The 25052-nt window shown below is 45.1% G+C and overlaps 4 protein-coding genes across 8 annotated transcripts; 2 read left to right on the top strand and 2 right to left on the bottom strand.

Moving 5' to 3' along the window:
* The first annotated feature begins 232 nt into the window (after positions 1-232).
* Positions 233-3867, top strand: LOC135619043 (probable xyloglucan galactosyltransferase GT19). 5 transcript variants are annotated; one of them, XR_010489284.1, is made up of 3 exons: positions 233-1902; positions 3085-3173; positions 3377-3867. XR_010489284.1 is itself a non-coding variant. In XM_065120621.1 (2 exons), the coding sequence occupies exon 1, from the start codon at positions 483-485 to the stop codon at positions 1893-1895; it is 1413 nt and encodes a 470-aa protein (XP_064976693.1). In that variant the 5' UTR covers positions 233-482; the 3' UTR covers positions 1896-1902; positions 3085-3867. The 5 variants fall into 5 exon arrangements, 1 of the variants encoding a protein (XP_064976693.1); XR_010489286.1 differs by having other exon boundaries at positions 3085-3192; XR_010489283.1 differs by having other exon boundaries at positions 233-3173.
* Positions 3868-4009: 142 nt separating this feature from the next.
* On the top strand, positions 4010-12105 carry LOC135619044 (adenine phosphoribosyltransferase 4-like). The gene is made up of 6 exons (XM_065120622.1): positions 4010-7225; positions 7631-7741; positions 9518-9610; positions 10444-10593; positions 11219-11277; positions 11780-12105. The coding sequence occupies exons 1-6, from the start codon at positions 7138-7140 to the stop codon at positions 11864-11866; spliced, it is 588 nt and encodes a 195-aa protein (XP_064976694.1). The 5' UTR covers positions 4010-7137; the 3' UTR covers positions 11867-12105.
* Positions 12106-12262: 157 nt separating this feature from the next.
* LOC135619042 (protein NRT1/ PTR FAMILY 6.3-like) lies at positions 12263-15071 on the bottom strand. The gene is made up of 5 exons (XM_065120620.1): positions 14909-15071; positions 14648-14825; positions 14506-14545; positions 13838-14430; positions 12263-13219 (listed from the first exon to the last, which is right to left on the bottom strand). Exons 1-5 carry the CDS (start codon positions 15027-15029, stop codon positions 12352-12354), a joined length of 1800 nt encoding a protein of 599 aa, XP_064976692.1. The 5' UTR covers positions 15030-15071; the 3' UTR covers positions 12263-12351.
* A 5991-nt stretch (positions 15072-21062) lies between these two features.
* On the bottom strand, positions 21063-24121 carry LOC103993277 (protein NRT1/ PTR FAMILY 6.3). Its single transcript, XM_009413282.3, has 4 exons — positions 23917-24121; positions 23620-23837; positions 22958-23532; positions 21063-22244 (listed from the first exon to the last, which is right to left on the bottom strand). Exons 1-4 carry the CDS (start codon positions 24035-24037, stop codon positions 21371-21373), a joined length of 1788 nt encoding a protein of 595 aa, XP_009411557.2. The 5' UTR covers positions 24038-24121; the 3' UTR covers positions 21063-21370.
* Positions 24122-25052: the final 931 nt, after the last annotated feature.

Genomic DNA, 25052 nt, shown 5'->3' with positions numbered 1-25052 from the left:
CTGTCTTCCACTGTGGGCAAGTACGGGCCCCGCAAAGCAGGCATAAGTGGGTAGGAAGCTAAGGTGAATGACGTTATTCTTGCCACCGACGTCTGATTAATCATCTTATGGCGACGTGGTGGGCCCGTATTCCGCACTTCCGCTCTTAAAGGTGTTTTAGGAGTCCAGTGATGCCAACACACGAGCGACAACCCATCCCGAGTCGTTCTTAGTCAAAAAGGCCACTATGTTCGACGCGGCATCCGCAGACTCGTCTCCCGTTCTGCAGTCCACCGACGCGCCGTGACAGCCCACGCCATGCCTCCTCCACTACCTTTGTTTGTTATTTAGCTCTTCGGAATCTTCGATCAAACCTCCTTAATTAGCGATTACTGTTTTCTGTTCTTCGTTGTTGCTGTTCCTTCCGGCCCCAGCCGCGTCAGGGCGAGTCTCCATCCACCATCACCTCGATGGCTACGGCGATGCCGATCGCTGGCTAATTGATGAACGCCCTCGAGAAGTCCGTCATCGCCTGCCCCTCCATGGCTCTTCCCTTCATCTTTGCCTTCCTCTTCCTCCTCTCGGGGGATTTCAGGGCGGCGGCGACAGCGGCCGAGTGCGAGGGCCGCTGGATCTACATCCGCGAGCTGCCGAGCAGGTTCAACACCGACCTTCTCGCTACTTGCGACGACTTCCCCCTCCTCTTCGAGCTCCGGGAGCAGCAGGAGAAGAGCCTCCTCCCCTTCATCGCCAACCATGGATTGGGGCCTCGCACCCACAACCGCTCCCACTCCTGGTACCGCACCGATCCCCTCTTCATGGAGCTCCTTTTCCACCGCCGCATGCTTGAGTACCCCTGCCTCGTCGCTGACCCTGCCGCCGCCGATGCCGTCTTTCTCCCCTACTATGCGGCCATTGCGGCCCTCCCCTTCCTCTATTCCCCCGACCAATGGAACTCCTCCGCCCTCCATGGCCGCGACCTCGCCGATTGGCTCCGCCGCGACCGCCCGGGGATCTGGTCTCGCCGCGCCGGCCATGACCACTTCCTCGCCGTGGCCGGCGCCGCCTGGGACTTCGACAACGACCCTGCCCAAACCACGGTGTGGGGCACCGCCTTCCTCGGCCTCCCCGAGTGCTACAACCTCTCTGCTCTAACACTCGAGTCGCGTGCCTGGCCTCTTCAGGAGCACGCCGTCCCGCCCCCGACCTCCTTCCACCCCGCCACCCTCGGCCGCTTCAATGCCTGGCTCGCCCGCGCGCGCCGCTCTCGTCGCCCCGCACTCATGCTCTTCGCAGGCGGGGCTGCCTCCAGCAGCGGTCGGCCCAACATCGCCTCGAGCATCCGCGCCGAGTGTGAGCTCCGCCGCGACCTCTGCGACATCGTCGACTGCTCCAGGGGCGCCTGCGCCCACGATCCCGGTCGCTTCATGCGCCCCATGATCCGGGCCCGGTTCTGCCTCCATCCGCCGGGCGACACTCCGACGCGCCGGTCCACCTTCGACGGCATCCTCGCCGGGTGCATCCCGGTGTTCTTCGAGGAGGCGTCGGCAGCGAGGCAGTTCGGATGGCACCTCCCACGCCGCCGGTACAGTGACTTCTCCGTGCTAATACCCAAGGAGGAGGTGGTATTCAGGGGTCGGCGGATCGCTGACGTGTTGGAAGCGATACCCCGGGCGCGGGTGCGGCGGATGAGGAATGCGGTACTGGAGCTGGCGCCGGCCGTGATGTACCGCCGGCACGGGAGCTCCACTGCGCTGCGGGCGCGGAAGGACGCGTTCGATCTGGCCATCGAGGGGGTCCTGCGGCGCATCCGAAGGCGGGTGCAAGCGATGGAGCAGGGGACGAACCCGCTCGTCCTGGTCGGTGAGGACGAGGAAGAGCAGCATCAGCAGCATCTGCAGCCGTCTGATAGCTGATCGAACGGTCCAGATACGTCTCTTTTCTATATTTTGGAATTTTTGGTTTTTTGACCAAAACGAATTGAATTCGGATTTCAACTACTTGAACAAAAAAGTGATTTCTGAATAGGAGTGATTGAAACCATTTTTTACAGTGATTTTTATTTTTTTCCTTTTAAAAAAAATTGAAAGACATTTTCATTACCTCAAATGCACTAACCAACTGAAATTTATTTAATTATTTTTAAAATTACTATATAGAGAGAAAAAAAAATGGTGATTTTAATTATTTTTAATGATATTTTTAACTTAATTTTTTATAAAAAAAATATAATTTCATTTCGAGTTAGTGAAATTTACAGTAATATTGATGAAATATAACGACACCCATTTGGGGTGAAAAACCTCAATTTACTGACACGTCAACCTTTACCTACCAATCATGTCGTACATTAGAGTTAGTTATATAAAAGAGTGTGGAGTTAATTTGGATAACTAAAAGATAACATGTCGTTAGCTAAGTCAATATATGCCACTTGTGAAGTCCATAAGAAGTGGCATTATCTTTTACAGCGTTTAAGAATGGTGAGGTCCATTTAACACAGTCTCTTTCGATGCCTTAAAGAAGGAATGAGCAGTCCCAATCTGTTTTAGTGCCTCAAAACTATCCACTGTTTTGGATGAATCCTTTGTTGCTCTTCAAAGATATCAACTTCAATTTCCTTTGTAACGTTTATAAAAGGTTGAAATTGGTTTATAAAAGGGTTGGCTATCCCTAATTTAATGAATTAATCACCTGATTGAGTTAAGTATTAAGTATGGCATGGTGTTCGATTTGAAAGGAATTATATACATATAAGATCAAAGTACATTGATGTATTCTGGGTCTCATGCTATAAGGAAGATGTGAAGTTAAGGTGCATTTTGGATCCTTGTATTTTATGTAACATATCACCATCTAACATGATGAGATATTGACACATAATTTGATGAGTCCGAATCATAGATCTAAAATGCATACACTCAAGTTAATAATATTCTATCTATCGAACCCTCATAATTTAATTCAATTATTATCCCACTTTTACATACTTGGGGCCTGTTGCTAGCCATCTCATTATCATCTTCTATCCTTTTTCTTTTATGCATGACAAAAAATATTCTTTCAGAAATAACAGAAAGCTGATGTTGTTCCTTTACACCGTAGCAGAGGGAGTCAACACGGCTTGGTTCAATCCCGGGTGCATAAGATCATCCACGTTGGCGCTCGGGCAGCGGGGATCGTCGTTCGGTGAGGTTGGGCTCTAACTTCTAGGTTCGGAATCTCCCTTTGGTTGATCGCCTCCCGTTGTGTCCCCGGTCCCTACACACAGGTCGGGGTCAGGAAGGGGGCTCCCTACTTCAACCCCTCCGAATATTTTATTAGAACTGGGTGAAAAATAAGCCAAGAACCGATCCCTTATTGTTGGTCCTGCAATGAGTATTTTTCCTTCCAATAGGGGACCGATCGTACCTGCTATATTCATGATCATCGACCCATCGGGCGGCCAGCTTACTTTTGGAGCCTATGTGGGGTGTTCTCCATGCCATGGTGTTGGACGACGATGTCGTGCTCGGTGTCGTCCCGACCTTCACGAGATGGCTCGGTACTTGGTCGACGTTGTCCCAATCTTTGCGGGATGGCGCTGTACTTGGGCAATATCGTTCCAACTTTCGCGGGGCAGCATTGTACTCGGTCGGCGCCTTTCCGATCTTCGCGGGATGACGCTGTACTTGGGCGGTGTCGTTCTGACTTTCGCGGGATAGCACCGTACTTGGTCGACGTCATCCTGATCTTCGCGGGACGGCGCTATATTTGGGTGGTGTAGTTTATTATGCTGACCTGGATGTTGTCGGCTGTGTTCAGTGGTTGGAGGGCAAGTTACCAAAATGTGCCCTATCAGCCTACATATACTCTTCAACTAGAATGATGATTGTTTGTGTTGCTTGATTGAAGTGTTTCTATGATTCCATGATATCACGAGAAATAGCTAAAATTACAGTGCCACCAAAATATGACCTGTCCCTGTTATCTACTAAATCATTTTGTTCAGAGTTTTTATAAGGAATGGAACCACCAAGAGATGAAATATAATACTTAATTACTAGATGTTAGAAAACAACAACTATGCATATGTTTTAGCTAATTAATAATGCACATAAAATTCATGTTTTTGCAAAAGAATGATACAGTTGGTTGATTGTATGAGTGCATATAATTAAAAGATTTATGGTTTTAAGAAGAAAACTAAACTTACATAAGAACATTATGTTCAGTGTTATAACCAATATTACTTTTAATATAATACTGAGAAATAAATTGTAAGGATGAGAACTTAGAAGTGATTAGTAGCTTCAAGATAGATTCTTCATATACAAAATTTGTAGCAACCTACTTGTGTGAGGAGGATAGAAGAGGCCACCCATTCAATGCACTCAATTTAAGATGCCCACATAGAGGGATGTCAATTACTTTGGTGACCTAAACACACAAAATAATTTTGTGTATTCAATCCAATCAATGATTTTTGTTATATAGATAAAATTCTTCGCTTTACATTGAATTAAACCACATGATCTAGCGTTTGTATGACAGTATCAATTGTTTAACATGTTAGCTACGATATTGCGTAGGGTCGAAACACAATTTCTAATATTCATCACTAGTGATTAGGACTACATCAAAAGAAGAAAATTGTATTAATTTGTAAAGGGTTTTCTAAGGTAGTTTTCATAATCGAATCAGACTAATTATCAAGTTCATATCATTGGTTGATTGACGTGTCATTCAACAAAAAAAAAAAGTTGATTAAAAATTAAAATTTTAATATAATAAAGAGTGATGATAGAAGAGTAAATAGTATGTTGAGAGGATTAGAGAGTTTTAATTATTAAAAAATATTTTCTTTCATTCTTTAATTATTTTAAATGTCTTTTGTTATGGAACTTAACGTCGTGGTAGAGGAGTCAGCATGATTAGGTTTCGTCCTGAAGGTGCAGGGTTGCCCTCACAAGGATTCGGTGATGTGGCAGAAGAACCAAGTCGGATCAGGGAGCACCTCATCGGTCGAGCCGAGACGAACCATTCGATTGTTGCTCCTTCCTACCAAGGAAGGTCAATGTCAAGAGGGGAATTCTCGATTGACTCATTCGAAGTTTAAGTCGGCTCAAGATGGTATATAAGTGTTTGAGGTGTGTTCCCTTATTAGTTGAGAGAGGATTGACTTTTATATAAGTTTGTCGGAGGAACGATAGTACGAGGCTCATTAATGATATATGATATCCTGGGAGGTCAACCCAAGCTTTCTGCATGGCACGAGCTGACCTGCACGACACCTTACCATGCGGCATCGTCTTGCATTATCACAAATGGCTCAACGTATGACAGTGTCGTCTCGTACAGATCCAAGCGACACGAGTATGACTCTCAGATCCGATGTACTTTGTTAGCACGAGAATGACTTCCGCCGCTCTCAGATTCGATGTAATTTACCTCGTTTCTTTCATACTTGCATTGAGTAATGGTTTAACATTATTTTATGTAGATGATGCCAAGAGTGGTTAAGGTTTGCATTAGTTTTCTTCCCCATCTGATCGAACCTGTAAAGAAGCTTCGGTGTACGTGCAGGGCTTGTCGGGTTGACCATATCCATGTATTATTATCCTTATCATGCTGCTTCTCCTAACTCAATCTTTAATCTGTCTCATGAGATATCTTATTCTATTCCCCATATAAATAACAACTATAATGTTTAGTCCATTGCATGAGAGAGCATTGTCGTCATCTAAATCATTTCCCGGTTTTGAAGTTGACGATTTCGATTTCTGAATTTTAGGAATCATAATCGAATCATAGAGGATTGGTTCTTGATATGGTTTGGTCCCAACGAGTCATCGAGCTACTTTTGTTACTGTTCTAATATGATTCGATGTGGGTTCGAACCAAACTGTGATCAGCACTATGGTGATGAAACCGTAGGAGGTCGAGGAAGTGTAAAGCTAGATGAGTTTATACTATGATCATCGTAGAGCTGAAGCTTTCCAAGCATCTGTCATCACCTTCACAGTTGTCTAATGCCATGAACTGGACGTCGACTGTGGCAGCTGAGCAGTGACATATGTGATGAGCATTGTTTGCGGACAATGATTTGGCTGTGCCGATCATCTGGCAGAACTGTGTTCTTCGAGCAGGGTTGGTGATGCAGCTGACAGCGCCATTTATCCTAATGTCTTGTCAGTGGTGAGGACAGGCAGTACCGGAGGAGGATTCGGTGGTGAGCCGAATCCAGAGAATTCAATGGTGGCCTTCGCCCGCTTGCTCTGCTCCTGCAAGTTGTCGTGCTGGTGCTTGGCAAGTGGCCCGGGCGACTGATGAGGGCACGGCCATGGGCGGATGATTGGGTCGCAGGGTGGGGCGCCCCCAGAATCCGCCCTGGTCGAAACGATTCGGCGTTGTTCCTGCTCATCAATGATCTTTGTTCTGTACACAGAGAGAGAGAGAGAGAGAGAGAGAGAGAGAGAGGACAATGGCTAGACATAGTTGAAGGTGATCATGGAAGATTGGACAGCAACAAGCATTGGGTAGCAATGTGGAGATGCTGTTCGAGACTAAAGAAAGACTCCCGCGCAACCTGATCGAAGTTGTGATTAGGTGATCCGACAATGATGCATGTTGATTGGGCCTACCTCGATAAGCTGCGATTGGACAGGGGGGAGAGAGAGAGGCGATGGAGGAGAGCATCTTCTACAGCGCTCGCCATGGCCACACATGAGGCGTGCAGTGCAGTGGACCGCTTCGGAGCTGCGTCAGTGGGAGTACAGCGGAACGGGTGAAGTACCCTTCGGCTTCAAAAGTTGAAACGGCTAAGAGGGAGCAGGAAGACGGAGGGAGGAGGAGATCTCCCTCGTGATACCCTCTCGGTTGCGGCCTATCGAGCGAGGAGAGAGAGGGACGAAGGCCAATCAAATCCCTCCGACTCTCTCTCTCTCGTTGCTGCTTTTAAGCGACTCTTCTTTTCTCGTGCGCCGCGCGTCACTGCACTTCACCAACCTCTGTCCCTCGCTCCTTCCCATACGCATCCATCACCACTTCTGCTTCTCTCTCTCTGTATATAATTCTCTACATAGCTGGCGACTCTTCCTTTAGGTCTGCAAGTTCTCTTTCTTGGTTCTTAAACCTGAGGTTGCCCTGGAGAAGAGGAGAGCTCAGTGGTGGGGAGCAATGGCGTGTGGGAAGGATGGGGAGCAGGACTCTCGCATTGGAGGGATAGCGGCTTCCATCCGCGTCGTCCCCGACTTTCCCAAGAAAGGTACCTGCTTTCTTCCCAAGACTGCTTCTGTTTTCCGCCATGGCGTTCCTCCCCCTGATCGTCCTCATTGCTCTCTCTCTCTCTCTCTCTCTCTCTCTCTCTCTCTCTCTCTCTCTCTCTGTCACGCCATTTTCTTTATCGATTTTTCTTCTTGTTCTTCATAAACATGGAATCTGTTCAAATGTTTTCTGAACCCACGCTCTATTGTCTTCTTTTTCCCCCTAAAATGGAAACTCCTCGCTCTTCTTTTGCTCATAAAGATGGAGTCTCGATGCCTCTGCTTTCTTGAACCCGTTCTGCAGCCTTGTATTCCTTTCTACTTATTTCTGCTCTTTTCCTTAAAAAGATTGGATCTTGATGCCCAAGATTTGACATTGTTTAAAATCATGCATCAACAAATGGTAGGAATCATGTTCCAGGACATCACCACCCTGTTGCTCGACCCGAAAGCCTTCAAGAACACGGTGGACTTGTTCGTGGAGCGGTACATCGGGAAGGATGTCTCCGTTGTCGCTGGTAACTTTCTTGATCTCACTGTCTTCATTAGCTCCGTAATGTCAAGATACATGCAGATCTTTACTTGTTGCTAAGAATTAGCCATGGATTTCTTCCTTGATGCTACCAGTTCTTGTTGCCTCTAGTTGTTTGTGAAAATGTCGGTCCCTTCCTTCATGGAGAAACTTTGGGTATGCTTTTTGGTGACTGCATTGCCGTCTCAGTGGCCATGTTATCATGGACCACCTTGTGATCAGCTGACTGCCATCACTTTTGGTCTCCATTTCCAGCTCTGTTCGTGGAGCTGGCTGTTTGATGCAGACATTGGTCCCCTGTTTTGATGCAAACTGGTGAAAGAATTGCTACTGTTGGATGGGGCCTCTATATTCTGTTTCTCTGTTGTCTGTGCTTTACCTTCACTGTTTGGATTTGGTTGGTACGATTGTGATCAGAGAGTTGAACAGATTTTTTGTTCCCTTAGCGCACTTGTTGTGTCTTGGTGAAATCAGATTTACAAGTTTTCTTTTCTGGAACTCATTTGATCCCAAACAGAGTTTTAATTTAGCACTTTATATTAGCACAAATAACATCCTGTAATTTTTTTATTTGGTGTGTGTGTTCCTATCAGTAGTTTAAACTTGATCTTATATTTTCTTATTTATGCAATGTTATTTCAATCGAATCATAGTTGTGGCTACATATTGCATGTGCACTATGCAGTTTTGAAAAATGATTGTTACCATTTTGTAATTATTTATGAAAATAATAGGATGTGGAGTGGTTAGATCAGATGTTGTATCACAGCTTTGACGTTGTGAAAGCCTGAAAGGCAACCGATGCATTTGTTAATGTTGAGTTTTGAGAGGTTCGATGTACACAACCTTATCTTCGCTAGCAAATTCTCAATTGAAGATCCCTTTTAAGTCCGAAATATGCTTTGATGTTGTATTTTATTGAATGATGAATATGCTTTTAGCTACACTAACAGAGTATCTAATCTAAATTTACTATACTATATGACTACATCACTTGGAAAAGTAAGCATGGCACATCAGTGGGAAGATATAATCTAATTCTACTGAATAGGATTCCGAGGTGCTTGAGGACATGACCCTACCCAATGAAGGACAAAAATTTTAATTAGTAGATTCCATCTACAATGGAGCCAACAGTAGGGCACCACATCAGCATGAATCACTTTGACCATTCATCGCACTACACGCCATGAGGCACAACAATGAAGAATAGAGTTCACATAGTGGTTAACGCGAGGTTTATTGTCAGATGCTATCCTCCTTGCCTTGCAGGAGGGTCCGCTGACTTCTCTTTAATAGCAAAGCATAGTCTGTACGGTTCAAGTATCAGCTGGTTTATGTCTTGTTAACTGTGAGTGTGAGAGATAGAAGGAGACCAAAGCCCATTGGAAAAGCATATAATATCAGATTGTGTTTTGTCCGAGTTTGTGCACTTCCAAATGTTCATTCTTATGGAATCCACTCCACTCTTGTCTAAGTTTGTGATCTTGTATCTCTGTAATTGACCTTTTGTTGTCTTGTTCATCACATAATTCTTTTGCTCATTTAAATACTTGCCTAAAATTGGATAGAAGATTGAGAAGGTGTGTGTTCTAGATATATAATTATTGTGAACCTCGTGTTTTGTTGCTTCTCCTCTTCTACATTTTATGCTTTAATGTTCCGATGTTCTATCAGATGTAGATGCTTCTTCTTTGGATATAATGCTGGAATCCATGCACAATTTTAAACATCTTTATGATAGTCTCCTTCCTTGTGACAGGGATTGAGGCTAGAGGCTTTATATTCGGTCCCCCGATTGCTTTGGCAATTGGTGCAAAGTTCGTTCCCTTGAGGAAGCCAAGAAAGTTACCTGGTACTTCATTTTCTGTTGAGTATGAAGATTCATCTAGTTGGAGGATCTCTTGAGTATAATGGGCAAGTTACATTGATCATATTTGGTTCTATTTATTTTGACACTTAAAAAAAACAGCTAATTATTTCTGTAGTCTTCATGTAAAATGTAGATTATAGAAAATTACTAAATAATGAGTGACTAAAGCATCCTAGTGAACAAAAAGGTAAAATGCCGTAGGGTCTTGTTTGCGTAGTCACAAAATTTGTATCGATAGAATCAGATGCGATTGGTACTATTGGTATTGACACAGGTGGTAAGATCAGATAAATGGGATTAGGGTCATTCAACAAAACAGTTAAAATTTATAAAAGAATTAAAAATAATATAAATATGAGAAGAAATATATCAAATTCTGAAGATAACATTTTTACTATAATATTATTTTTACCTTAAAATTATATAAAATATCTAACTTTTTAAATTGTATTTAAATAGAATATCAAGGATGAAAAATATATACAGATGAATATGAAAAAAATAATGAAATTTAATTAATTCAAAATAAATATGACATTTTGCTAAGAAAACTACCTGTGTACCCTAATTTAGAACTTATGTTAGTTAAATAATTGTTGTACATGTTATACAAAAGATCCTTATTCAAAGTCAATTTTGTAGAGAGATGCAATATGGTCTTCGTATGCCTGTAATCCCATATTGGATTACTGGAATTTAACTTGGTTCCACTTTATAGATAGCAGATTTGAATTTATCTTCAGTTTCTTTTCCTCCATGTAATAGATTAAGGTCTTTTATATACTGACACAGGTTCTTCCTTATAAAATGTGTAGGTGAAGTCATTTCAGAAAAGTATGTTCTGGAATATGGGACTGATTGTCTTGAAATGCATGTCGGAGCAGTCCAACCTGGTGACCATGCTTTGGTTGTTGATGATCTGATAGCAACTGGGGGAACTCTTTGTGCTGCCATGAATTTACTTGGTGCGTGTCATATGTTGTGTATGATATGTTTGTTCTAGTATAAACTTATGATTATATATCTGATACTTTCACATTTTAGATGTTCATGTTCTAGCATAAACTTGGTGTGGATAATATGTTGTACATGATGTTGTCTTTGCAGCTTTCTTGATAGTTAACACAAAGATAGGTTGGACATTCATAATGTATGTTAATGCGACCTAGATCCTTGGTGCTTATCTTTAAGATCAGATAGTTTCTTAGACTTTTATTTCCAAGCAAGATATGCTGAGGCCATGAATAATAAGATATATCCATCCCTTGTGCTTGGTTAGGGAAAGTTTCTTAAACAGAATTTACTTCCCTCAGATCAGTTCGCCAACTTGTCAAAACCTTGGAAAAATTAAAATGCTATGTCGGATAATGCTCTAACCTATGATTCTCCATGTGACAAAAAATGTCAAAACAAATACATTTGCCAAAGTTCTATGTATATAATTAGAAATTGTCATATGATAAATCTTATCACAGTTGCCAATGCTGCAGCATTTGCATTTCCTGGTCTAACTTCTACAATCAAATTCTTCTTTTGCACTACACTAGCCCTTTTCTTCTTTTTGCTAATTTTGATATATCTCAATCACAGAGCGTGCTGGGGCTGAGGTGGTTGAATGTGCATGTGTTATTGAACTTCCAGAACTCAAGGTGCGTTAGATGCCTTATTCTCTTGATCCTGGATCTGTTTTCATGCTTGCTTTAAGTTGATGTTCTAGTTCATGATTATATAATTTGCTGCAAGCATAAAGCTTATCGATTCAGAACAAGGAAGAAAGCAGGTTATAGATAATTTGTTTATTCCAAAGCAACATCTATGATCGATATCAATAATAAATAGCATAAGCACAGGAAACATGCATCTTTTACCCATGTGATCTGTCACTAATATTTCTTGTGTGGAAATAATCCATTAATCACTGGCTGACCTACACGGTTAGTATCTATAGATGACATTTATGTGTTGATCTAAAAGTTTAAACCGATAGACGTGACATGGTTTGGCATAGTATTTAATTAGTATCGGTTCACCAAAAAAATTAAGTTGCTAGATCTGGTTTGTTAATTATATTCTAGCATAGGGCTGTTGATTGTATTCTAATGGCTATAACCTATCACTGGATTGATTTTGTGATTCGGAATTCATGTGCAGGGTCGAGAAAAATTAAATGGTAAGCCATTATACGTACTGGTGGAGTCGCGTTGTCGAGCCTTCTTCGTATCAGTTCGTGTACATTAGAGGATTTTATCTCCATTATCACAAGTTGAAGCTGGCTTCTGTTCTTCTCAGATCTGTAAACTTCAATTGGTTCATGCCTTGGCTTCCTGCTTATGCTCCCCATTTTTCTCAAATTTGCTTTGGGACACACTGCATTTTATTTGAATAACCATTTGTCATCTCCCTGTTCTCAAACTCGTTGTGATCAACTGTCATGCATTTTTCATCAATACAAACCTTGGAGTACTTGTCATCTACAACTCTTTCTGTGTGCTCTTAGAAATGATATATTGATGAACATTGTGTTCTTCATTTTACCATGTAACTAGGACATACTAAATAATGTTGATTAGGTTTAATTTGGATGTGCCCTAGATAGTTAAGAAGGTCCTCCTCAAAGGTATGACTCAATTTGAGTGGATGAACACCATGACAGAGCAGTAAAGCCATTTACTTATTGGAACAGCTTCTTTCATGGTACATAGGCAAAGAATGCCACATTCTGCTCATGCATGGCAGCAGACCTCGTCCTCCAGCCCCACCACGTGGGTGCCGTCGTCCGCCGTCCTCTTCTCCTTGTAGACGTAGCCCCTCGCGGCAACCACGAAGACCACCAGGTTCACCACGCTGAGCGCCGCCAGGAGCCAGTAGAAGTCATAGAGCTTCCCTTTGTTGAGGTCGTCCGGCAGCCACGCTCCCTTGCCGCTCTCCCCTGTCACCCGGTGGACGATGGTGACAAGCGCCGAGCTCAGGAAGAAGCCGAGCGAGAGCGTGCTGAGGAACAGCCCGGTGCTCATGGTCTTCATCCCCTTGGGGCACTCCCTCAGGAAGAAGTCCAGCTGTCCGATGTAGGTGAACGCCTCGCCCGCCCCCACCAGGAAGAACTGGGGGATGAGCCAGAAGACGCTGAGGGGCACCACGGCGGCGGCGGTCGGGTCAGTCCAGGCGGCGGCGAGGCGCTTGCGCTCGGTGAGCGCGGCGGCGCACATGGCGAGGATGGAGAGGGCGAGGCCGACAGCGATGCGCTGCAGGGGAGTGAGGCCGTGGGGGTTCCCAGTGAGGCGGCGGGCGGCGGGGACGACGAGGCGGTCGTAGGCGGGGACGGTGAGGAGGATGGAGCCAACGAAGAAGACGGTGAGGGAGCCAGCGGGTATCTCGAAGGAGGAGCCGATGCGGCGCTCCATGGTAGTGGCCTGCGACACAGAGAAGGTGGTCATCTGGGCGTAGACGGTCCAGAACATGATGGTGGTGGCCCAGGTGGGGAGCATCCGGATCACTTGCTTCACCTCCTCCACGTCCGTCAAGGTGGAGAGCCGCCACTTGCTTTGCTCCACAGCGGCGCCTCCTTCCACGACGGCCGCCCGGTCCAAGAAGCTGGAAATCAAGTGACAGGAAGAAGCAGTCAAAGGGACAGGAAACATGATCTTGCAAGAATGAACGAAGACTTGGAGGCTGACTGGCTTGCAGAACTGATCTTGTCATTCGTTCATGGCTGTGCAAGGAAACGCACGTCTCAACGAGACAACGCCAGTCCATGCACGACCACGAGAGAGAGAGAGAGAGAGAGAGAGTCAAACAACTTGCTTCAACCGGAGAAAGGCATGCTTGTTGTTAGGTTCAGAGGTTTTGGAAGCATTTCTTTCTTGCTTTCTGTCGTCTTCTACCTTTTACATTGGTTGGGTTTTCTCTCACTTTCCGAGTGCCATCACTTGACATTGGCTAAACTTGCCTGTTTAGAATTACGAATTGAAAGGTGGACAGCCAATCAGTACTCTGAAAGGCCATACGTTCTTCACAAGCAATGATCGAGTGTTTGATGCGTTGAAGATGTCAGCTTGATTTAGTTTGGAATTAGTGCATACTGCATGAAAGAGTGAAGGATGGGACCAATGAACAACCTACGTGTGTCACATTTTCTTTGAGTATAGCCAATTGGCTTCTGCCATGTCACCATATATATATGCATTGGAGGAAGGAGGGTGGAAGCGTTACCGGAACTCTTTGGTGTGAGGCAGCTTCTGCTTCTTCTTCTTCTTGCCGCTCTTCTCGCCGGGGGTGCAATCTCCTCCGGCGGCGTCGACGTCGTGGAGCATGGAAGGGTCCGCAGGCAAGTCGAGGGCCCTCTTCCTCCACGCGCCGGTGACGACGGCGGCGATCTGGGTTAGCGGGCTCCCCACCAGCCTCTTAAACCGGTACCTGCTGGTGCCGGACAAGAACACGGCCAGGCCGAGGACGATTGCCACGGCGCAGATGCCATAGCCCCACCGTCGGCCGAGGTTGTCCTGGATGTAGACCAGCACGGTCACGGCCATCAGCGATCCGATGCTTATGAAGAAGAAGAACCAGCTGAAGAACCGCAGCATCTGCTTCTTCTCGGCTCCGTCGCCTTCGTCGAACTGGTCCGACCCGAAGCCGGACACGCTCGACTTGAGCCCGCCCGTCCCGAGCGCCGTCAGGTAGAGTCCCAGATACAGCACGCCCATTTGCGTCCCGTTCGCCCGCACGCAACCGCCGGTCAACGGATCAGCGCACGCCGGCGGCCTCAGACCCGGCGCAGCCGTCGATATGGTCAAGATAGTTACCCCCTTCAGTACAAATCTCAGTCAGTAGCAATCTACACATCGCAGCTAACCCACGGAGAGGGAATGTAAAGTGCTTACAGAGGCTTGAACGGCGGTGAAGATGGCGATGGTGAGGTATCTGAAGACATAGATAAACAGAGTATCAATAAGCGAATGAAGACGACAAACCGAGTCTTACACGACCCGTTCATGATGAACGGAGATGGGGAAGCGAGGGTACCGGCCGAGGAAGGTGTCGGCGACAAAGCCGCCGAGGAGGCAGAGCATGAAGGAAGTTCCCAGGAAGTTGGTGACAGCGTTGGCGGAGGCGGCACTGCCGAGGTGCATGGTGGCGGTCAGGTACGTCACCAGGTTCACCGCGATGCCCAGTGTCGTCAGCCTCTCGCACAGCTCCACCCCTTTCCCATGTGCATCACAGTGCTGTGAAGTCACTACCAGTTCAACAGAGACAGGCAACGGAAAAGAAGAACTGTAGTCCGACCTAAGATCATGGAGGCGGAAGTCCAGCCGCCGGTCTGTGACTTGACAGCCGGGCGGCCCTTCAAGTCCCATGCGTCGGAGAGGGTTTCTCCCTCTCTGCCAGTCTCAGGTAAGCCAGCCATGTCCTGCTAGAATTCTTAGCTTAAGATTTAGACGTGTAGATAGAAGAAGAGGAGGTTTACCATAACTTATAAGCAGGTGACAAGGGCAGTTTGGTCTTTGCACATGCTTAATGTATTAAGGTATTAATTAATGCCATGGCAAAACTATACACTTTGAGCGTATAAGGAATGAATGTCACGATGACATCCTTTACGATCACTCCAAGTCAAGATCACAATCTGCTGCTACAATGCACCAAAGAAACATGAAAACCACCAAAGAAGACTTGCTTGAAGCTTTCAGGATTCCTCCATGCACAGCTACAATGGCTTATGCTATCTATGGATCATATTGTGGAACATGCAAACGGCGGAATCTAAGGAAGTCGGCAGTCTAAGATTAACAGTGCGGAGAACAGTTTGCATATCCTTTTAGCTGTTGAAGCCCACACTCTAAGACAAAGGAAATATATGGTGACGGGGAAGGATGGCAACGGCGGCCGACATAAACTCCAAGGCATGGCAGTGTCATGCGACTCCGTCTACCACAAGAGTTAAGAGCTCATGACTCGCGCGGTCGTTCCATGTACTTGACTCGTCTGTTTGCTCCATGATGTTGCTCGTCGGCGCACACCCCAAGCTATCCAACAGTGGGTGAAGGGACGAGAGGAGAGAGAAGGACTAGCCAACAACACCCAAGTGGTTCCGCTTCTGGTCTTACAATTGAAATAGATGGCTCTCTCTGTCCAATTCATTGGACATAGTAGCTTGAGAGGGTGCACGTACGCGTTTTCTCACTTCCTCAAGCAAGACCTTATGCTCGTGAGAGCAACGGCAGCATGATAGAGAGAGAGAGAGAGAGAGAGAGGCTAGGAAGAATCCAAGATGATACAGTCCACAGCTTGTTTGCATGTCTTTCTTCCATTACCACCTAACGAAGAAAAAGAAAGGACAACCATAGTCACAAGTTAACACCATATCGATCAATGAAGCTTCATCTCTGTGTGTATTTATATATGTATATATAGATGAGCAAGTTGGTGAATAATTGACTCGTTAAGAGTACAAGCCATCCCCATCTTGTCACTAAGTGCCAATATCCATTCTGTCATGTCCTACCAGACAACCTAATAGTTACAGAATGCACACAGTCAAAAAGATTTTGGCAAAGCTAGCCAATGTGGCTCCTCCAGAATGATGTAATGATGCACTCAGATTATATTGTTAAGACAATATTGCTATAACCACCATTATTGAAGAACCCACTGAATGAAATTACAGACAAAAAAAAATCCTCATAAATTGTCATCATCTTCATCCTAACAATATCTATCAAAACCACTTCAGTTGCCCATGAATCCTACTTTGGATGTCAATCTCCCCCTTGCCTTGGAAATTAACCTTCTTCCTGTTGGGCTGATGGCCCATATTCAGCCCATGTGGGCTTTATCAGCCCACGGCCCACACCCCCTCTTAACCTAACCCTAATTAAGATTAGGGGGGTGTGGTGGCTGCGTTTTAGAGGCAGATTAAAGCTATAAAAAGGCAGCAACGAGGCAGATCTTTGAAACGACGAGATTCCAAAGAGAAGAAGGAGAACAAGGCAGAAAAGGAAGAGAAAGAAAGGGAAGAAGACAAGGACAACGCAGAGAGACTGTTCACAATCATCTAGCAGTGTTCTCATCTCAGGTTAGATCAAATCTACAGTAGGCTCTTGCTGTGATTACTTGGGAGGTTTTAGATATTGTGGGCAGTAACGTGATCCTTGTATCCCAGTTATTCTCTTGTGGTTGTTGCTTGGGTTTTGGGCAAGAGATTGAGATTTGTATATTCATTATTCTCATAGTGGATTATCTCTAGTTTGCCCCGTGGTTTTTACCCTTCACATTGAAGGGGTTTTCCACGTATATCTTGATGTTCTGTTTGATTGTGTTTCCATTTTATTCCGCTGCGTATTTTGGTCTTCTAGTATTTGTTCCTATACAAAGGTTATTCCTGTTTATATCCCCATCAACTGGTATCAGAGCGGGGTTTTGGTGATTTAATTTTTGTATTTGAACATGGAGGCCAGTAATATTTCTCGCATGATTAGTTTGAATGGAAATAATTGGATGATATGGAAACCAAGAATGGAAGATCTCTTGTATTGCAAAGATTTGTATGGACCTTTGCAAGGGGATATTGCAAAACCTACAACTATGATAGATGATGAGTGGAAGAGGTTAGATCGAAAAACAATTGGATTTATTAGACAGTGGCTTGATGATAGTGTATTTCACCATGTTTCTACTGAAATTTCTGCATATTCTCTTTGGAAAAAATTGGAAAGTCTCTATGAAAGAAAAACAGCTGGCAACAAAGCTTTTTTGATCAGAAAACTTGTGAACCTAAAATATAGAGAGGGTGCTTCTATTGCTGAGCATTTGAATGAAATGCAGAGTATTACTAACCAGTTATCCTCTATGAGAATGTCTCTTGATGATGAGTTGCAGGCATTGTTACTTCTCAGTTCATTACCAGAAAGTTGGGAGACACTGGTGGTTTCCCTTAGTAATTCTGCGCCAGATGGTATTGTCACTATGAGTCAAGTAACAAGCAGTTTGTTGAATGAGGAGTTGAGAAGAAAGAGTTCGGCAACATCTCAGAATGATTCACAGGCACTTATCTCAGAGAACAGAGGAAGGTCAAAGTCTAGAAGCAGTTCACGTATGGGTAGGAGCAAGTCAAGATCAAGAAAAGATATTGTTTGCTATAACTGTGGTGAGAAAGGACATTACAAGAACCAATGTAAGCAACCTAAGAAGAACAAGAAAAAGGGAAAAGAAGTGGAGTCTACAGAGTCAAAAGATAATACTACAGCTACAGTGCAGGGTGGTGATTATTTGATTTTGTCTCCTTCTAATGATATTTTTTCTTGTGTGTGTCAGGATCTTGAGTGGGTGATTGACACAGGTGCTTCTTATCATGCTACACCACGGAGGGAGTTTTTTGCTACATACAGGTCTGGAAACTTTGGTGTTGTTAAGATGGGCAACTATGGCACAGCAGACATCATTGGCATGGGTGATATCCATTTAAAGACCAACCTTGGCTGTAAGTTGGTACTTAAGGATGTGAGGCATGTGGTTGACTTGAGGCTAAATTTAATTTCAGTTGGAAGACTAGATGATGAAGAGTATGAAAGCAGATTTCACAGAGGGCAATGGAAGCTCAGTAAGGGTTCTCTTGTTATAGCTAATGGAAAGAAATGTCATACTTTGTACAGGTTGCAGGCTAAAGCTTATGGTGAGCAGTTAAATGCTACAGAGAAAGACTTCAGTATGGAGTTGTGGCATAGGCGATTGGGACACATGAGCGAGAAGGGGCTGCAAGCTCTTTCCAAGAGAGAGGTATTACCAGATCTCAGAGATGTATGTGGTCCTTTGAGGACAAAAACTCCTGGTGGATCTGTTGATGTTCTTGGTATAAGTGGTGCACTTTATTTTGTCACTTTTATAGATGATTTTTCCAGGAAAGTTTGGGCTTATGCTTTGAAGACCAAAGATCAGGTTATTAATGTCTTCAAAGAGTTTCATGCCAGGGTTGAAAGGGAGACAGAAAGGAAATTGAAATGCATAAGATCAGATAATGGTGGTGAGTATATGGGATTGTTTAATGACTATTGCAGGTCGCATGGGATCCAACATGAGATGACAGTTCCTGGTACACCTCAGCATAATGCAATTGCAGAGAGGATGAACCGCACCATCATGGAAAAGATCAGATGTATGCTTTCACAGGCCAAGCTACCCAAAAGGTTTTGGGATGAGGCTTTGAGGACTACAGTTGATGTGATCAACTTATCACCATGTACAGCCCTAGATGGTGATGTTGCAGAGCATGTATGGTCAGGGAAAGATGTTTCCTACAGGCATTTGAGAGTGTTTGGTTGTCGTGCATTTGCACATGTTCCAGATAATGAGAGGTCCAAGCTAGATGGTAAGTCTAAAGAATGTATTTTTCTTGGTTACTCACATGATCAGTTTGGTTACAGGCTTTGGGATCCAGAAAAGCAGAAGGTGTTCAGGAGTAGAGATGTGGTCTTTTTTTAGGATCAAACCTTTGAGGATTTGAAGAAGAAGGCACCAGCCAAGACTTCTGTAGAAGGATTAGCAGATTGTGACCCAGTTATTCCTCCAGTATATCAGGGTGATGGGGGAGATGTGCAGGAAAATAGTGTAGAGCCTGATATTGATTTACCTGCAGGACATGTTGAGCAAGAAGAAGTAGGAGAGCAAGTTCCCGCAGAACCTCAATTGAGAAGATCTTCTAGACAACGTCAACCTTCCAGAAGATACTCTACAGATGAGTATGTAATGCTTACTGATGCAGGTGAACTAGAGAATTACCAGGAAGCAGTTGAGAGTGAGCAGAAAGAGAAGCAGTTGCAGCTTCAGAAAATTCATACAGATGACAACGGAGCAGACATGTTGAAGAAGACTTTACCAAAAGAAAGACAGGAGATATGCCGACAGTTGGTCGGCATGGCTTCACATTGAGGAGTCATGGGACAGCCTCCCTTATGGGCTGAAGGGGGAGGTTGTTGGGCTGATGGCCCATATTCAGCCCATGTGGGCTTTATCAGCCCACGGCCCACACCCCCTCTTAACCTAACCCTAATTAAGATTAGGGGGGTGTGGTGGCTGTGTTTTAGAGGCAGATTAAAGCTATAAAAAGGTAGCAACGAGGCAGATCTTTGGAGCGACGAGATTCCAAAGAGAAGAAGGAGAACAAGGCAGAAGAGGAAGAGAAAGAAAGGGAAGAAGACAAGGACAACGCAGAGAGACTGTTCACAATCATCTAGCAGTGTTCTCATCTCAGGTTAGATCAAATCTACAGTAGGCTCTTGCTGTGATTACTTGGGAGGTTTTAGATATTGTGGGCAGTAACGTGATCCTTGTATCCCAGTTATTCTCTTGTGGTTGTTGCTTGGGTTTTGGGCAAGAGATTGAGATTTGTATATTCATTATTCTCATAGTGGATTATCTCTAGTTTGCCCCGTGGTTTTTACCCTTCACATTGAAGGGGTTTTCCACGTATATCTTGGTGTTCTGTTTGATTGTGTTTCCATTTTATTCCGCTGCGTATTTTGGTCTTCTAGTATTTGTTCCTATACAAAGGTTATTCCTGTTTATATCCCCATCACTTCCAAGCTTATAAATCTGGTGATCAATCAATCAAGTAAGTAAGAGAACATCCAATAACTTAAAATATAGTTCAGTACTGAACAACAGGGATGATGATGAGTTATCTTCTCACTCGGCAGATAAATCAAGCACCAGTTTAGCATTCATTATGATATATCTTTTGGTAAGTTCCTCCAGAATGATTCAAATCATGCTACTTACAATAGCATGATAAACCACAAGGTTCGTAGATAATAGGATAAAGTCATATCTAAAGAGAGGCATAGTTCACAAGAACTGAAACAAGCACAATGAACCAAAGACTGCACATGTTCTCTATCAGAAAACAGAGTAACTTTTGGATCATCCAACCCGGTAAATGTTCTATAAGAATCGGGACACTGTCATTGGGTGGTGTGGCTTGTCACATATCTTATGTAGTAAGTACATCAAATCCCAGAAAAATTTCTGAGGTGATTCAGTCACCTCAGGAATAGGATATCACAGGAAAGAAAAGCATTAAAAACACCATATTCCAACCTTGAAAAAGAAGATGAGAACAGTGTAAGCAACAGTAGCAAGAGGCCGTAGCTTTTACAGACAAGATTTTCCCGACAGAGACATGAATAGATACGACAAGTGACAGGCTGCTCAATCTATGTGCAGCTTTAGATTTTGTGTGGTAGAATCCCCAATGCCAAGTGAGCCCACAGGGATCACAGGGGAGGGTTCACGGAAGTCAAGCTTTTTGTCCTCCGAACCTCAGGAAGTTACACGCAAAACATGATACACCTCCTGGAGAAGAATGGGAGGAGGACTGTCGCATTGACATTGAAGGTATTGTTCTTTGAGATGCATACATGCACATAAAACAGTAGATGAGCTTAACTTGGCAGAAGAGTATTTGTAGTATTTCAGAAAGGTGAAAGATTCACATAAACATAGATGTTTGGTGTCAAGCTAGAGGAAAACCTAGTTAGACATGATGATGACCTTCGGCCCATTACATTGTATACAGAGGAAATAGATAGCTTCGTGAAACAAACATCATATAATTCACTGTGACATTCTCGCAAGGACGTCCATTTTGCACAGTGGACCTTCTGATACACCAAAAGCGACTCGTAGTTATGGAGGTAATGTGATCCTACGGTGACTTCTACTTGAAACAAAGAAAAAGGATCGAGATCTGCAAGCTCATGCATGGCAGCAGCCCTCCTCCTCCAGCTCCATCCCGTCGACGCTGTCGTCGGCCGTCCTTTTCTCCTTGTAGACGTAACCCCTTGCCGCCGCCACCACGAATACTACCAGGTTCAACGTGCTCAGGACCGCCAGGAGCCAGTAGAAGTCGTAGAGCTTCCCTTTGTTGAGGTCGTCTGGCAGCCACGCCCCCTTGCCGCTCTCTCCGGTCACCTTGTGGACGATGGTGACCAGTGCCGAGCTCACGAAGAAGCCGAGCGAGAGCGTGCTGAGGAACAGCCCGGTGCTCATGGTCTTCATGCCCTTGGGGCACTCCCTCAGGAAGAAGTCCAGCTGACCGATGTAGGTGAACGCCTCGCCCGCCCCCACCAGAAAGAACTGGGGGATGAGCCAGAAGACGCTGAGGGGCACGACGCCGGCGGTGTCGGTCGGGTCAGTCCAGGCGGCGGCGAGGCGCTTGCGCTCGGTGAGCGCGGCGGCGCACATGGCGAGGATGGAGAGTGCGAGACCGACGGCGATGCGCTGCAGGGGAGTGAGGCCGTGTGGGTTCCCGGTGACGCGGCGGGCGGCGGGGACGACGAGACGGTCGTAGACGGGGACGGTGAGGAGGATGGAACCGACGAAGAAGACGGTAAGGGAGCCGGCGGGGATCTCGAAGGAAGGGCCGATGCGGCGGTCCATGGTGGTGGCCTGTGACACGGAGAAGGTGGTCATCTGGGCGTAGACGGTCCAGAACATGATGGTGGTGGCCCAGGTGGGGAGCATCCGGATCACTTGCTTCACCTCCTCCACGTCCGTCAAGGTGGACAGCCGCCGCTTGCTCTGTTCCGTGGTAGCGTCGTCTTCCACAATGGCCGCCCGGTCCAAGAAACTGAAACGGCAGAGAAAGAAGAGCCACTTTAATCGATTTCCTTCTACTCTCCTTAAAAGCAATTGAAATTTGCAGCCATCACAATGGTTAATGTGCATCATGAAGATTTCATCAGGCTTTTGTTGAATCAAATGCGTAAAGAAGTGATTCTATAGAGTCCATCATGTCTTGATCATTGCCGTGTCTCGTACTACTTTCTCCTCTACTTCTTATCATAATGAAAGTAAAGATCATAAAGCATGCATGCACAGCCTAGCTCAATCTTTCAACATGATTCAAATCCTCTTGTCTCTTCCCCTGTTCTACAGAGTCGATAAAAGAGAGAATAAAGAAGCCAGGACAAGTATCATCTACCTACCGATCTACCAACTCAGTCATCCTGGTCATCATCATTCGCATGTTCTACACCAACTCAGTGAAGGTTGTAGTTGTTCTACAAGAAGATTCACCGGTTGACCTCTAACTCACAGTCCTTTTCACCCTGCGTTGGGTGGAAAGAGTTGCAACGTTGACAGCCGACGCACGCACTCGTGCATCAGACGGGTATTATATTGGTGAAGTTGGGGAAAAGCACAAGCTATAAATATCCCCCATCACGAGTTGGCAATGATCAATGATTAAGCATTGCATGGATTCTTTAGCTGGCTAATTGATACGATCGATGTTTAGCTCAAGCAAGAACGGGGAAAGAGATGGGAAGAGAAATGAGTTACCGGAACTGCTTGCTGTGAAGCAACTTCTGCTTCTTCTTGTTGTTCTCTGCCCCGCCTACGTTGGAGTCGAGGTCATAGAGCATGGACGGGTCCGCCGGCAAGGCGAGGCGCCTCTTCCGCCACGAGCTGGCAACGACGACGGCGACCTGGGTCAGAGGGCTCCCCACCAGCCTCTTGAAACGGTACCTTCTGGTGCCCGACAATAACACGACCAGGCCGAACACGATGGCCACGGCGCAGATGCCGTAGCCCCACGGGCGCCCGAGGTTGTCCTGGATGTAGACCAGCACCGTCACCGCCATCAGCGAGCCGAGACTTATGAAGAAGAAGAACCAGCTGAAGAACTTGGTCATCTGCTTCTTCTCGGCTCCGTCGGTCTCGTCGAACTGGTCGGAGCCGAACCCAGAGACGCTGGACTTGAGCCCGCCCGTCCCAAGGGCCGTCAGGTAGAGTCCCAGGTAGAGCACCCCCAGCTGCAGACCGCTCGCCCGCACACAACCACCGGAGTAGGAGCCGTCGCAAGCCGGCGGCCTCAACCCCGGCGCCGCCGTCGATATGGTTAAGATGGTCACCCCCTTCGATCCATACCGAGTTTTCAGTCAGCACAAATCGGTTTCAACAGAGTGCGGTACAACGAAACAGCGATACCGAGCAATGCTTACAGAGGCTTGGACAGCGGTGAAGATGGCAATGGTGAGGTACCGGCCGAGGTAGGTGTCGGCGATGAAGCCACCGAGGAGGCAGAGCATGAAGGAGGTGCCCAAGAAGTTGGTGACGATGTTGGCAGATGCGGCGCTGCCGAGGTGCATGGTACCGGTCAGGTACGTCACCAGGTTCACCGCAATGCCCAGCGTCGTCAATCTCTCGCACAGCTCCACCCCTGTACAAGTTCAGTTAAGCCTTCCCTTCTACTGTCTCAGAACAAGAAGAAGAACAAGGGAAACGGGGTGGTGCCGGACCTAATATGGTGGCAGCGCAAGACCAGCCGCCGGTTCGGGACTTGACGGCGGGGCGGCCCTTGAAGTCCCACGCGTCGGGGAGGGTCTTCCCCTCTCCGGCAGTCTCAGGTAAGCTGGCCATTTCCCCACCTCTAAGGCTTGTACCAAATGCTGGCAACAGGAAGAAGGTGCGGTAAGGCTGCAAGTGGCGGATGGGAATGGAAGGAGGACCAAGGTAGCCACTTTATAGGAGACTTGAAGGGCATTCTGGTCTTCTGCCTCCAAATCATTCTCTGCATGATTGCCCTCACTTCATCTTCATCTTTGAAGGGACTAAACAGCATGCAATTCATGTTCAGTATATAATGAGCATAGAAGATTTTTGCTCAATGCATTAAAATATGGCTTAAAAGATAACAAGAATCATTATCCATCTTTTATTAGAACAAAAACAAAGCCAAGATTACAATCTCAACATTCAAAATAAAATTTTCAATTTATATTTCTTTGTCATTTTTTTTAAATGAAAAATTTGTATTACTTTAGAATGTTGATACACATCTATTTTGTTTCATTTTATACTATATAAATGCAAAGAAATATAATATATACTTTTACTAAATTTAACAGTGATATGCCATAATTTGTCACCCCTTAATGACAATTAGTTCATAGTGGCAGATGTTTTTGTCGTAATTTATCTACACAAATTATTAATATTTTTGTCAGCGCAATGTTCTCCTAATCATTACATGCACAAAGTCCAATGGAAAGTCGAGGGTGACTTCGAGTTAACTCTTTCGATGCTTAAGTACTTTCGAGGGCATCAATGTTCTCCTAATCATTACAGCGCAATGTACTTTCGAGGGCATCATTTTTTTTCAATTTGAATAAAAATACACTTATACTTTCACCTAAATGATTTGATCACACATGTTATTTAAAAAATCTTAATTTTAATAAATAATTATTATAATTTTTAAAAAATAAAAATAATACTAATCATCTTAAAATCATCCCATAATGATTCTAAGTTGATTATTAATTATCGATTCTTTGAATAACATATGTGATAAAGTCATTTCAATAAAAAAATAAAGATATTTTAGCCCAAAATAAAAAAAAATATGGGAAGCATCATCCGATAAAAAACAATA

This window comes from Musa acuminata, chromosome BXJ2-8 (assembly GCF_036884655.1).
Source record: "Musa acuminata AAA Group cultivar baxijiao chromosome BXJ2-8, Cavendish_Baxijiao_AAA, whole genome shotgun sequence".
NCBI lineage: Eukaryota > Viridiplantae > Streptophyta > Magnoliopsida > Zingiberales > Musaceae > Musa > Musa acuminata.
This window is presented reverse-complemented; position numbering and strand designations above follow the sequence as displayed.